This window comes from Maniola jurtina, chromosome 3 (assembly GCF_905333055.1).
Source record: "Maniola jurtina chromosome 3, ilManJurt1.1, whole genome shotgun sequence".
NCBI classification, from domain to species: Eukaryota; Metazoa; Arthropoda; class Insecta; order Lepidoptera; family Nymphalidae; genus Maniola; species Maniola jurtina.
In genome coordinates this window covers 6223535-6238078 of record NC_060031.1, presented here as the reverse complement: position 1 = coordinate 6238078, position 14544 = coordinate 6223535, and the positions used below count along the sequence as shown (strand labels likewise).

The 14544-nt window shown below is 35.9% G+C and overlaps 2 protein-coding genes across 3 annotated transcripts in view; one reads left to right on the top strand and one right to left on the bottom strand.

The window, feature by feature from the left end:
- The window catches only part of LOC123879607, a 48841-nt gene that overhangs the window by 23132 nt on the left and 11165 nt on the right, over positions 1-14544 (bottom strand). The gene's annotated exons all lie outside the window — the stretch shown is intronic.
- LOC123879597 lies at positions 8977-11799 on the top strand. Its single transcript, XM_045927389.1, has 2 exons — positions 8977-9166; positions 9477-11799. The coding sequence occupies exon 2, from the start codon at positions 9478-9480 to the stop codon at positions 11500-11502; it is 2025 nt and encodes a 674-aa protein (XP_045783345.1). The 5' UTR covers positions 8977-9166; position 9477; the 3' UTR covers positions 11503-11799.

Here is a 14544-nt window from a genome sequence, read left to right as displayed (position 1 = left end):
ATTACCCAGCGCAAATTTCGATGCCTTCAATACTACTGAACTTATCAAGCTTTCGAGCTTATCAAAGATCACAATTCACAAGAATCAAATCTTGTACAAAATTATAACAGTTCTCCTTGTTACGAAAATAATGTAGAGCACTTTGTGTCTAGGTTTTCCCTTAGCCGACGCGACGTAAATACAATAAAAAAGGATCTTTAGCCACAAAATTGATACTTACATTGTCGCAAATTAGGACACACTACCCTCAAATATTATCGATTCACCATAATACTTTATTTATAATAGAAGCTTCAGTAGAGCCTCCCCCTGCGACAAATTAAATTTGAAAGGAACGGTTCAGAAACGTATCTATAAGTTATTCAAGCTCCGGAAACATGAAATTATTCACAGAGGAAGAAGGGTCCGACATGTTGCGATGCTTCGTAATTTACGAGTACCTAAGTTTCTTTTATTTAAACGCTAGCTGATGCCCGCGACTTCGTTCGCGTGGGTATAGTTTTTAATACCGTGGAAATTTATTTTCCGGGATAAAAGTAACCTATGTTAAGCAGCTCATCCAAATCCGTCTAGTAGTTTTTGCGTGAAAGAGTAACAAATATACCCAAACATATACACACAAACTTTTGCCTTTGTACTAGTGTGTTGGATTATGAATTGAATGAATAATAGGGTAAAATACACAAATGTTAGTTGAAAATTTATAACACCCCTGACAAGGAATGTTACAGTAACTAGAAAAGAGCGCTTTCACAACTTTCAAACGGCTGAACCGATTTTCTTAGGTTATAGCTAATAACACTATCGATCAAGCCACCTTTCAAACGAAAAAAACTAAATTAAAATCGGTTCATTAGTTTAGGAGCTACGATGCCACAGACAGATACACACGTCAAACTTATAACACCCCTCTTATTGGGTCGGGGGTTAAAAATGAATGTAGGGAAAACTTTCCTTTGACATAATAATTCCCTTGTTTTTCTTTTATCTCCGCTTTTTATTCCCTTTACATTTCTTACTACCTACCTACTTATTCACCATTGAACTGCGCTTGGAGCAGAGATTAGGATGTTATCCATTTTATTTATTCGAGAGTATAATACCTGCCTAGTCTCGAATAAATGACACTTTGATTAGATTTTTGTTACGTTTACTGCGACGATAAATAAGAATTTCAAATAGGTCTATTTTAATTACAGTTTATAACTTAATTAGTTAAAGATGAGTGAATTTATAAAACACAATCTCTCATACTAATGGATACAGAATCTGACAAGAATACATAAGTTGTTAATAGGGCTCTCTCCGTCACTCGTTTCATACAATCGTAGTTCCAATTTCATTTGAATATTAAGCAACCAAAGTCCATGAAATTTTGCAGACATATTCTAGAAACTAATATCTGTGTCTGTGGTGTTTTAGATTTTTCTAAAAATATGTAGTTTTAAAATTACAGGGGCTCAAAGATTTGTATGAAAATTTTTAAGACCGCGTAACTTTGAAACCGAATATTTTAACAGAAATCTGGAATACCACAGACACAGATACTAGTTTCTAGAATATGTCTGCAAAATTTCATGGACTTTGGTTGCTTAATATTCAAATGAAATTGGAACTACGATTGTATGAAACGAGTGACGGAGAGAGCCCTCTTAAGTAAGGTGCCTACACATTTACTGGAATGAATACATACTTCCAAGCGCCATCATGAATTCTCGGATTAAGCACGTCTTGTTAAGCATTAGATTAATTTAATTAACATTACGAATCACGCACAGCTCGACGCTCCATGAGACACCAATTTATATTTTATGAAGAGCTTTTTAGGAGTGGATGGCAAGTTATAATGCAATGTATGACGATAGGTGCCTACAAAATATGTCTACAAAAAATATGTAGGTACGAGCAAAGCTGTAGGTACTCCTACAAAGTACAAACCCTAATAAAATTGTCGTTGTGCTTTGTGAATTTGTCTCTATAAAAAAATGGTTAAAAATTGACTCAGCCGATAGAGAACCCTGAGTGATGAAAAAAACTTGATACATAAATATCATTTTTTTCTACCAAAATATCCACTCAGGCCTACCTAAATGACATATTATCGTTCATGCTACCTTCCATAAGTGACCTATTTACGGAACTTTCGTTGACCTCTAGTGTCAGTCAGATGTTTTATTGTGAACTTTTAAAAATACAGGAATTAAAAATATTTTTTTTAGTTTTTTGTTATGGTCGGTATCTGATTAGTAATCATCACTAACATCATCTGTCTTCGGTTGTGCTAGCATTTGATTACACCCTGTATGTCCAGCAGTGGACGTCTGTTGGTGGTGGTCGGTGAGTCACGACGTTCATGATACGCTTATTAAATTGAAACGTTACACTACAGTCTACAGCACCTCAGGACCAAGGTTACAAGAATCATCAGAATATGCAGAATTGATTTAAAACCGCAAATACCGACAGGCCCACAGGGATCGTCGTGACTTCGATAGGTGCTCTCGGATTCCTCATCTACAATTTTCCCATTATCTAGTAATCTATGGGAATGTCTGTTTTGGATATTTCCTTACATTGTATCGGAATATCATACACTTCTCCAATTTATTATAAATAGTATCTACCTAAGTATGGCTTTATTAGTCAACAATTAAAATCCGTAGTAAGTCTCTTGGATTATTAATTATTGCTACCGAAAAATGCTATCTGTGGTACCTAAGAAGATAGAAATTAATATAATAGGTACTATGACGAAGATACTCGTTGGTAGGTACATACTATGATCTTGCCATCAGTTCCGCCATTCATCTGTCTCCATTCGACATCCACAAGCCGCTGACTGTAACATGTTCAGGAATTAGAATATCATGGTATCTTAAGAAAACTTTCATTCCATTGACTGATGCCGTTTGAATAGCGGTTGATAACTCTTTGTCATGATATATGAATGTTACCGGTTTACCTACATTTTCTTATGTTTGCGACAATTGATTCTTCATTTACTCCAGGCAAAAGCACTTCATTTACTCCAGGCACAAGCACAGCTACATCGCGCTTTTCACGAAAAATACCTAGGTAAGTACCTACTTACCTACCTATTTATTATATTTTACATATTTTGAAAACCAGTAACCAGTTCTGAAACTGAGTAATGCCATTCCACGGTCAGAGTATCGGCAGAAGTTGGATTCTCAAGACGATCCCGCACCAAAAAGTGTGGGTAGGTTAGATTTCCGAGCACAGCCTCAAATTATGCTAGTGAGTCTCCTATTAGTCAAAGACCCGAAGACAAAATTTGCGGCTAAGGTAGAATTTACTATTCCCACATAGTTATTACTTACTACCTATAACTATTATGTTATAATATTATGTACAAGCTGTAAGAGCGGTTATAAGCTACCATACAAATAGTTCTATGACTATTTCGGTACGGATTGAGATCGGATGCAGTGCGTAATCGCTCTTACTGTTGTTTTTCGTACGGTTTCCATCACAAACTACTAATTACTACATTCCGTGATGACACAATATGTGATTATTTTGTAAACAATTAGCTGTACAGCGAGATAACATCTCAGATAACAAAATGAGAATGTTTCTTATTAGTGAAGGCAAGAGAGCGTGACGCGTAAGTCTCATCTCCCATGACTTAGGTCCAGGAAAAGGATGTTGTTTATATCGTATCAACTATCAAGCTAAGCTTCCATTGGGGACAAAAAGTTCATTTGCTATGTTTTGTCGCTGCGTAATAATTTCCGCAGTTAATGTATGAACTGATTTTCCTCTCCCTTCCCTTAAAATAACTTGCTGATGCCCCCGACTTTGTCCGCGTGGGTTTAGGTTTTTAAAACTCCCGCGGGCAACTCTGATTTTCTGGGGTAAAAGTAACCTATGCCATTGCAAAATCACGTCGATCCGTACTCGGTTGCAGCGTAGTTGAAAGACAAACAAACAAACGAACACACACGCATTTATAATATGGGTAGCGATTACAAGCGATGTACATTTGTAGCTACTAAGTTCATTTATCTTTATCCCACGAGAAACAATTCCAATTTTAGTCGTATACGGCGGCGTTTGGTCCACTGTTGATGTGATTGTTTATTTACCATCACACGCTCGTTTACTACAAAAATACCCAACAATAAAGACATGAATATTCTATACTTACTCAACAAAAACTTAACTGTATCTTTATGAGCCTTGAGAAAGCCTCGCGGTGCCGCACTATTCACACATGACAAGGTACAGTAAAATGATGTAATAAATAAACTTGCGGCGTAAATTATGTAGTAGTTGGAGAAGCCACGGTGAAGCGGCCACTAAAAACTATCTATGGAGTGTCATCTCTTGCATTAAATAGCTTAGCTTATGGTTAAACCTGTTTTTATATTGTCCCTAGCCATGTTTAGTCTTGCAAATAAAATTAGGTACCTACGAATGCAGAACCTAGCCTTTTCTAAAGTAAACGTAGGAAAGTTTACGTAACAACTAATAATATTATAAATCAACTGATTTACCTAAGCTAAGTAATAAACCTACCTAAGTAAGAAGTTAACTAGGTAAGTAATTGGTTAGGTACACGTTACGTGCATAAAACAAACAATTTGGGAAACAAGCTTTCATAGGTAAACAAACGAATTCTTAATCGGGGAAAATCTTCAAAAGATTTCTCATTCTTTCTTTCTTATCCTATGATGTACTTAGGAAGTTATTTACTCATATACTTAGTAAATAACTTCCTACATTTATACGTACATGAATCTTAGGTAAGCTCAGCGAAAATCGAAAGTGCATAAATCATATTAAAGAAAACTTTGTCTGGCAATCTATGGGTAGCTACATACTTAGAACCTTGTTAATTCACTTAGGTGATTCCTAGGCTTAGGTTAACTCTATGACTTCTTAGGAATAGATTTCTCTTGGAAATAGGAAGCCAGCCGAAGAGAACCTAATTCAGATCTCTACCTATATTTCCTTGATAAGGTTAATGTGCATCTTAACCTCGTGATTTAGTACATGCAGCTTTCTTAACCATATGTTATCGTTATAATCGCTTATAAATTTTCTACCAAAGCAAGATCTATAAAATTTTATTATAATTAATGCAAAGCATGGTAGGTATAAACTGTTTAAAGCAAACGTTTATTCGTGTACGGCGTTGGCCAATTAAAATTTAAGAGCCATTCTGGTTAAGTATGTTCAAATATTGTGTATGCAATCTTAATGTTGACAAAGAGTTAAACGATATTGTATTTTGTACCGTTGTGTTAGGATTTAAAGTCTTTTGATTAGAGGAACCTGTTGCTGTGACCGGAAACTAACGTGCATGCGAACGCTTCGAGCTTTGGTAATGAAGCTAGAAATGTATTGTTTTACTAGTTGGTACCCGTGACTCCTAACAATGCGTGTCTCGAGTGCTTATTCCTTCTGTGAATATGCAATTGGCGAGCTTTAAAAATATTTGCCTTATCAATAAAATGTAGGTATCCTGCTCCTAGTTAACAAAACAGATTTTAAGTACCTACTAAATACCTATCGAATTTTAGTCTCCAAAGAGGTAAAGTCGAGGGACCCGTAAAGCTTTTTAATTTTCTACACTTTTAAAAATTATATATCTACATATAAAACACAAATAAAATTTACAAACTCACAACAAACCTTTTACCTATACTGTAATGTTAGTATAGATGTATAAAATATGAAAGAACTACCTATCTTCAGCTATAGGAGAAAGATAATCATATGAGATCGTATAGATCATACTGATACATAATAAGTATGCACTTTGGTTTGTCAATTAACATAATGCTCGCGCGCGTCGATTGCATAAGGCAATTTAAATGCAAGTTAGATGCAAAGACAATTTTATGTTTCTCATGAGTGGGACCTACACAGAATGTTAACTAAAGCAAGCTCTAGGGTATTTTCATCCCACAATAGGACATAGGCTACTTATTATCCCAAAAAAATAAAAGATTTCCCGATAGTTAAGAATCTAAATTCACGCAGACGATGTCGCGGGCTTAATCTAGAACCTAAATATGTTTCAGCTGCTTAGTGCATTCGGCAGATGTGAGGAAGCTGTGATAACAATCAAGACGTAACTTCGTAAGCTATAAAAACCGACCTGTAATCATTGAGAACCTTACCCAGCTTATACTACCATGAGTACCTGCACTAGAGCGACCTTTATGAGCCTAATGAATGGTCGTCGACCGCACGCCTCTTGCATCAAACTTATTACCTGGATAGGTAACTATTTTGTTTGATCTGATTGAGGAAGGACCAATCCTTAATCTAAAGCTTTTTCCCCCATGTTCCATCAATATAGAAAAGTAGAACGGGCATAGCACTTGAGAACGCAAAATATGGCTAGAAATGGAATTTTGTGGTCACATATTTGATATTTCGTAGTAAGTACCTACTGACATTTTGTTAAATACTGACTTAGCTTGTCCAAATTCAAAGCAAAATTCGAAAACAATAAGGTGTGATTGCAGAATTGCAGTCAAGTGGTAGCCATTAAACACTATCACTAGTCAGGTGACTAGTTTAGCAGTTAATGGTTCTTTTTTTTGTACATTGGCCTTTTTTTATCAAGTGGACACCAAAGATGTCGTAGAAATTCTCACTGTCTTTTTAATCTATTTTTACACATCACAGTGCGTCTACTAAGAGTTTTACTCACGATCATCGTCACTTCCCGTGCTTGCAATGAATGGTCGTTGACCGCACACGCGCCTTGCGGCTTTGCTTTTAATGTGCTTAGAATTGCCTCAACTCTTACTGATAACATCGTTAAAGCTTGAATACGTGATATACCTAGGTGCTTAGTAAAAAATAAATGTGAGCTTTGGAGTCCGCCAGTCTCTGATATTTACGACTTTTTGTCGCTTACAGATAGAGATGATTTCTTTTAAATTTTTAGGGTTCCGTACCGCAAAAGGAAAAACGGAACCCTTATAGGATCACTTTGTTGTCTGTCTGACTGTTCGTCCGTCCGTTTTTTTTTTTTAATGTGTTTAAATTTTCAAAGTAAGACAGCTATACCAAGTGGGGTATCATATGAAAGTTATTGTACATTCTAAAACAGATTTTTATTTATTTTTATGCATAATAGTTTTTGAAGATTTTTTTATGCAAAATGTCGAAAAAAACCGAGTACGGTTTTTTATAAAGCCGTTCAATACTTACTCACCAATTTACTTAACCCTTGTATTTATAAAAAACAAAAACTTTTCACAGTGTGCAAAATTTGTCCTAACTAGAATGAATAGTGGTCTGAAAAAATTAAATATGTTAACATCGAAACTTCGAAGTGATTCGTGCTCTGACTTCTGACACAGCACTTGGTATTGTTAATAGACTCGGTGTGAACTTTTTTCGTTTACTGTGTCAAAGTTCATCTTGACCGTTAGGTGGGCGGTCAGGTTCCCAGTAAAGGCGTCGGTGGCATGTTTAGCGCATCACCTATTTAGTGATGGTTTAAAACCATTTTAAAACTGTAAAATAAATGTGTATTCGATACATCTTCATTTTGTTTCTGTCTGTTTGTTTGACCGATTATTCAGAAAAACTATGGAATCGAGTTAATTTTTTTCACTAGGACTCAACATATTATGTAACCGAAGAAAAATAAGTTGTTTACCAATAATTTTACTCAGTTATTTTTTCAGTTCGTCGCAAATAGGGGAGAGTGTGCATGAAAGAGCCAGGCTTTGAAAGAGCCGATGTGATTTTCCATTACTTATCGATATTCTACCAAAGTTTAATTTTACTCCTTAAATGGCAACACTGGATACCTGTTACCCACAAACATTTGACAGTTCTACGACAGCAAATGGCCTCACAGGACTGTTACGAAAATTCGGAAGCCAAAAAGTAAGTTTCTTTGTGTTTCTTTCATCTTTTTTTTCAAAAAGGGTATTGCATAAGTTGACAAAACTGATATACAGTATTGGCGTCTATATATTTGCCCTTGTTTTGCATAAATAATATCAGATCAGCGTTCTGGTATAGTGCCTTTTTTTTGAAGTTATATTTTTAAAAGCGTCGCGTTTTGAAAGAGCCAGTTATTTATGCTTTGAAAGAGCCGCTTCTTTCATGACACGAAAACTGGCTCATTCAATACATCGTTTAGTTTTAATTAACCCCCGACGAAAAAAGAGGGGTGTTATAAGTTTGACGTGTGTGTCTGTGTGTCTGTCTCTGTGTGTGTGTGTGTGTGTGTGTGTGTGTGTGTGTGTGTGTGTGTGTGTCTATTGCCACGTAGATCCTAAACCAATGGACTAATTCTGATGGTTCTTTTTTTTGTTTGATAACTGATGTGATAGAGATTGTTCTTAGCTATAATTTATTTATTTATTTATTTAATCTTTATTGCACAAAATACAAAAAAAAACAAAAGGCGGACTTAATGCCTAATGGCATTCTCTACCAGTCATATTTATAGAGGTCGGGGGTGTCCAAAATTTTTAATTTTAGTTATTTCATTATTATATGATATATGTTTCAGAATAAAAAGATATGTCTTCGCAAGCGTCAACAGCTAAAAAACGGGTAAGGCCCACAACTGCTGCAATAGAAGAGGCTGTAAAAGAAGTGCTTGCTGGAAATCAGTCCATAAATAGAACAGCGTTAGCGTTATCGTGTGGCCTCAAAGGGGTGATTAATTTCTTCTGCCAAAAATGTTTTTAATTTTAAATTGTTTTTATTTTTTAAGTTATAGAGTAAGAATACGAAAAAGGGCTCTATTTTATGTTTTTAGACAATTTTTTATTAATTATTTAATTTTTGACTAAGACAAAGTTCAAAAGTTTTAATTGTTGATTAAGACAATGTTTAATTATTACTGAGACTGTTTAAAAATTGTGATTTTCATAGAAATACTAAAGTAAGCTTAGTATTAATCTGATTTTAAATACTTAACATAATTTTAATTGATAAAAAACCGTTTAGTACCTCAAAAGTAGGGGAGACCGAGGGGATTTGAAACAAAGGTGATTTGAAACAGTACCGATTTCTCAGAATGAGAAACCGTTAGCGAATTGGCAACATCGCTTTTCAATCACTTCCCTCCGCCCGCTAACTCGTCAGTTCGCGTCAGTGGCGTAAGACGCGCGGTTGTGGAGTTCTGCGTGCCATGTGACAAAAATCGAGAAAAGTAAGTTTTTAACGATTTTTTACGTTGGCCATATTTTGATAAGGGTTTTGTATTTTGGTTTAAGTTATATATGTTTCCAAAGCTTATTAACTAAAGATTCATTATATATGTTTGATACAATTGATTTCTGTGCATTTGCTTCTTGATTGTGGATTATATACAAACTGGGAGGATTTTTCTTACCGAGGTGATTTGAAACAGGCTGTTTCAACTCTCCTCGTTTTCAATTTTATACCAGACAGAGTAAATAAATAACGGGCAGAAGATATAAATGATGTTTTGGTGATTTAATTTGTTTATTTTGTTTCAGAATGCCTACTGATTATAAAAGAAAGACTGACAGAGGTATGGCGAGTCGCGAAATATATGATCTCGCAGCAGAAGAAGTAACTTTGCGACAGAAAAGTCTACGTGACGCGGCTTCAAGCTATAACCTGAACCATACTTCCCTCTACAGGTATATTAAGAAAAAAAAAGCTTATGAAGCTAACCAAACGGCAACTTCTCCAACGGTTGGATATCCGGAAAAGACTGTTTTTACAGCTGCAGAGGAGAAGGTACTGTGTGAGTATCTTTTAAACTGCGCTGCTGCTAACTTTGGCCTTAGAACTAAGGAAGCCAGAACTTTTGCCTATAGGTTGGCTGTAGAATATAATAAAAAAATTCCTTCTTCTTGGACTAAGCACGAAATGGCTGGAGAGGTTTGGCTTCGATCTTTTATGAAACGTCATCCTGTTCTTTCTCTGAGACTACCTCAACCTACAAGTATCGCTCGAGCTACGAGTTTTAATAGAACAAACGTGGAACTTTTTTTTCAAAATTATACCGCAGTAGTTGACAAACACAAGTTGCAAGGGAAGGATATATGGAACGTTGACGAATCTGGCATTACAACTGTTCAGAGACCAGACCGCGTCATTGCCCGACGAGGACAGAAACAAGTGAGTGCCATGACTTCCGCAGAGAGGGGAACATTGGTTACTATAGCACTAGCAGGGAATGCTCTTGGGAATCACATACCCCCCATGTTCATCTTCCCGCGGAAACGATTTAATGACCATTTTATTCGCGATGGACCTACTGGATCAATTGGCACTGCAAATGGGTCAGGGTGGATGCAAGAAGAAGACTTCTACACATTTCTTAACTTTTTCAAAGACCAAATAAGGCCATCAAAAGAAAATAAAGCACTATTATTATTAGATAACCACGCTTCACACACAGCCATTAAAAACATCGAGTTCTGCAAAGAAAATGGCATCATTCTATTGACGTTTCCACCTCACTGCACCCATAAGTTGCAGCCGATGGACAGAGCCGTTTTTGGTCCAGTGAAAAAGGCAGTTAACACTGCCTGCGACAATTGGATGCGGTCAAATCCCGGAAAAGTAATGTCCATCTATGATATTCCTGGCATAGTTAAAACATCGTTTGACATAGCCGTCACGCCGCGCAATATATCTTCCGGATTCATCCATACTGGACTTTGGCCAGTTAACACTGAAATATTCCAAGAAACCGATTACCTTCCGAGTCAAATTACTGATCGACCTTTGGCAACTTCCGTTAGTCCTGGTCCATCTAGCTCTAGCTTAGTGGGAATTTCAAGAAGTGAAGAACTCGCGCCATGTCCTACTTCTGCCACAAGTGAGGAACGTCCCCTTAGAAACGATATATTACATGATTCTCGTACACCAAGTCCATCAATCTTAAATTTACCAGCTACTCCTCCTCAAATCGGCTACGAAACAGAAGACGTACCCAAGTCTGCAGAAAACCCTAATAAGAATTCACCTGAACTGGCGATATCTGAAGTAATGTTTAATAGTATCACGATGCCTTCGACCACTGAAGATATAATACCTGTAGCATCTACATCACGACATACTTCAGTGACAGCAATTCCTTTCTCACCTGAAACTCTTAGACCCTTGCCTAAAGCCCCACCAAGGAAAGGTAATCAAACAAATAGACGCAAAGTGAAATCCGCTATTTTAACAGACACTCCCGTAAAGGATGAACTAGCTGCAATCGAAGCAGCTAGAACTGCTAAGAAAAAGGTGAAAAGACCTAACTTTGAAGAATCAAAAACAAGAAAGAAATCAAAACCAGGCACTAAAACCAAAAAGATCAAGACTGTCAAGAAGAGAGAACAAAAAGGAAGCGAAGACAGTGCAGAAGAAGAGGAATCCTATTGCCTTTGTTGCTTAGAGCCATTTTCAAACAGCAGGGCCAAAGAAAAATGGGTGCAGTGTCTAGAATGCCACAACTGGGCTCATGAAGCTTGCACTGGTGGGGAACTTTCTTATGTTTGCCACAACTGCTTGTCAGATTGATGTTTTTTATTTTATTAATATTTCTATGTTTGACATTAATTGTGAGATTATTATATATAACTTAAATATTTAAAAGAAATATTGATCAAGACTGATTGTAATACTTAATTAAAGACTGAAAATTAATGATTATTTTATATCAACGATTTAGAAAGTAAAACGTTTTGTTTATCTGATTTTAATTAATGTTACGAAATGGATGTCATGGTACTTTTAACTATTTTAGAAGTTGATTATTTGTCTTAGACCTGTAGTTACCTACTTAACTGGTATAGCAGTGCAAAATTATTAATAAAAACTTTTTTTTCGTACTTGAAAGTTTAATTTTAATAAATACCTTAAAATCATATCATCATTTATATTTTACATCACATAAAACCTCTCAAAAATCATATGTTTCAACTCTCCTCGACCCCTGTTTCATCTTACCTCGGCATGAGGGGAGTTGAAACAAGCTGACTTGTTACGGTTAAGTCAATTTTTCACCACAATATTTAACGTTTACAATTTCTACATGTTAGTCATTGGCACGTGTAAAGAATGACCTATCTATTGATACTAATATCATACGATTACTGTCTTTAATATTTGATGCATCAAACAAAATGTGAAAATTGTTTCAAGTCCCCTCGGTCTCCCCTAGGTATCGGCTCTTTCATAACACATGGTGGCTCTTTCATTGACCTGCTGCTATGAAAGAGCCGATTTCCTTTTTTTTTTAAACTATTTATATAAGAGATTATCAGCGTTGTTATCCTCTTTGTTTTTATTTTATAACATTGCCAATTAAAGTTATTATAAGAAAACCTTGTTTCATTTGAAAATAATATAGTAAAAGTGTGTTTTTTTTTACACTATTCAAAACTGGCTCTTTCATCCACACTCTCCCCTACCTACTTGTATCTAGAGTTGAACTTTATGATACCCACATCTTGTTTCTAACGTAGACAAAGTTGTAGGCATTTGTTCGTATGTATTTATAAGGCAACGCATGCCTCATTCGGTCAACAAGGTCGATTTTTATACCTATCGATACTGAAAAAGGAAAAAGGATCCAGACCTACACACTTTTCTCCGTTTCCCACCCTACTTACCTATTTGGTCATAGAAGAAATACCTACCCGGCCACCGTTTGGCTCGTCTTGGCGGGGGCACTGCCGTGCCCCCTGATCTAATATCGATGGCAACGAACTTGTCATACAGAATAGGAACCATTGTACACTTTTTGATTGTCGATTGTTTCAGAAGATAAATAATGATGTAAGAGGATGGTTATAAATTATAATTAATAATTAAGCTACGAGGGTTTCAAACACGTCCTGGTCTGAGAAGAGCCTACAAACAGACAAAAATAAAATACTTTAATTTTGATGTTGCAACAGCTTGGTGATTCACTAACTCAGTGTCAAAATGTATATTTTTTGAAGCTACGAAAAGATATATTTTTCGAAGAAGGCAGGCACATTGAGTTCTGTGAGTTACGTTGTTATATTTTTAAAGAAAAAGTCAATTTGATGAAATAGATAGGTTCAATTTGTTTCTATGTGATTTATCAGATCGCGGTTGGCTTTCCATTATTTTCTATGAATTACTTTTCATTTTTATGATTAGGTTCATCTCAGCGTTCGACACAACCCAGTGGCTCGTGCTGCGAAAATTACCAGCAACTTTCTCGTTCTATAATAACAACATAATGGCTTGTGAAATGATCCAATACTGGAAATGAACCTAATAATTGTTATTATCTGTGTCTGTGCCTATTGCTCCTTCTTACTTCTTTGCTGATTTGAGATGTGTACTTTTATATTCTCCACAGATATTTTTTTTTGTATTCCTAGTGTCCAAAGTAGCCTTAATCACTCTTTGCATAGTCTTCCACCCACCTCCGAAATTCCCGTCAAAACTGGCTTAACTATTTTGCCCGGATAAACAGACAATAAAATGAGCAAAGAACCTCCAAATACTGGATTGACTGTGAATATGGTTGGATTGCTATAGGATTGTATAGCAATTAGCACTAGATAGTCGACTAGAATCCGACGTTAGAAAATGTCGGTAGGGCATTTGAAACCTTAGGAAAATGAGAGGTAAAAGCTTACCTCCTTAATATAGTTAAACGTATTTTTTACAACAGGACAACAAGGTAGGTAACAATGAGGTATCTACCTACTATCTACGTAATAGGCATAGAAAAAGCTTAGAGTTATTACATTAAAATATCTGGAAATCATTCTGGAAATACATACTTACTTATGCGTCGGTGGCTTTAATACTCACAAAGTAGAGGTATATTGAATGTCAAGTTATTATCGTGTCAATATCGTATCCCAGGGGACCCGGCCGTCTAGACTCCCGTATCAACTTATCTAATTTTAAACGTTCGCAAACATTGCAGTTCACGTGAACTGAAAACTCTTTTTCAAAAAAGTTTCAAAGGATGTGTCAACATTGTTAGCTTTCGCTGCCTATTTCGTATACCTACCTAGTACCTACCTAGCTAGCAAATATCTACATCCTAAATACATACGTATGATTGTGTCTTTTGATTTCTTTAGCATAGGAAATCTTTCTTACGAAATCTTTTTACACGGCTGCAGCTAGGTGCCTACAGCTGTCAACAAAATATGCTTTTGTTTTGGCTAATGTATCGCTCTTCCGTATGTTTGATTTTTCTTCTTTTGAAAACGCAGACTGTACTACAAGTAAATTAATAATTTTAAAGTAAAGAGTTCCTACCTACGATCAAGTACCAAAGTCAACCAAAACATTTCAAATTCTGAATATGGGGACCTAAGTCTAAGATCGCTCAGGCATAGTTAGCAATCAAAATGTAAAATCTGTAGAAAATTATTTCCGACAGGCCAAAGAACAAAGGATTAAGTAATCATTTCATCAGGGTGAAGGACCTCATAATTTCATCGATATTATTTACTTATATCCACTTATTTTCTCTACAAAGAACATAACTTCGGAAAATCTATGCGTATTACAGCCCTAAATCTCTCCCCTCTAAAATGTTGGTAAACTAATCTTCTTTCCAAT

Bases quoted from the DNA above. Each gene is read 5' to 3' on its own strand.
- LOC123879597 (XM_045927389.1), top strand. From the start codon at position 9,478: ATGCCTACTGATTATAAAAGAAAGACTGACAGAGGTATGGCGAGTCGC.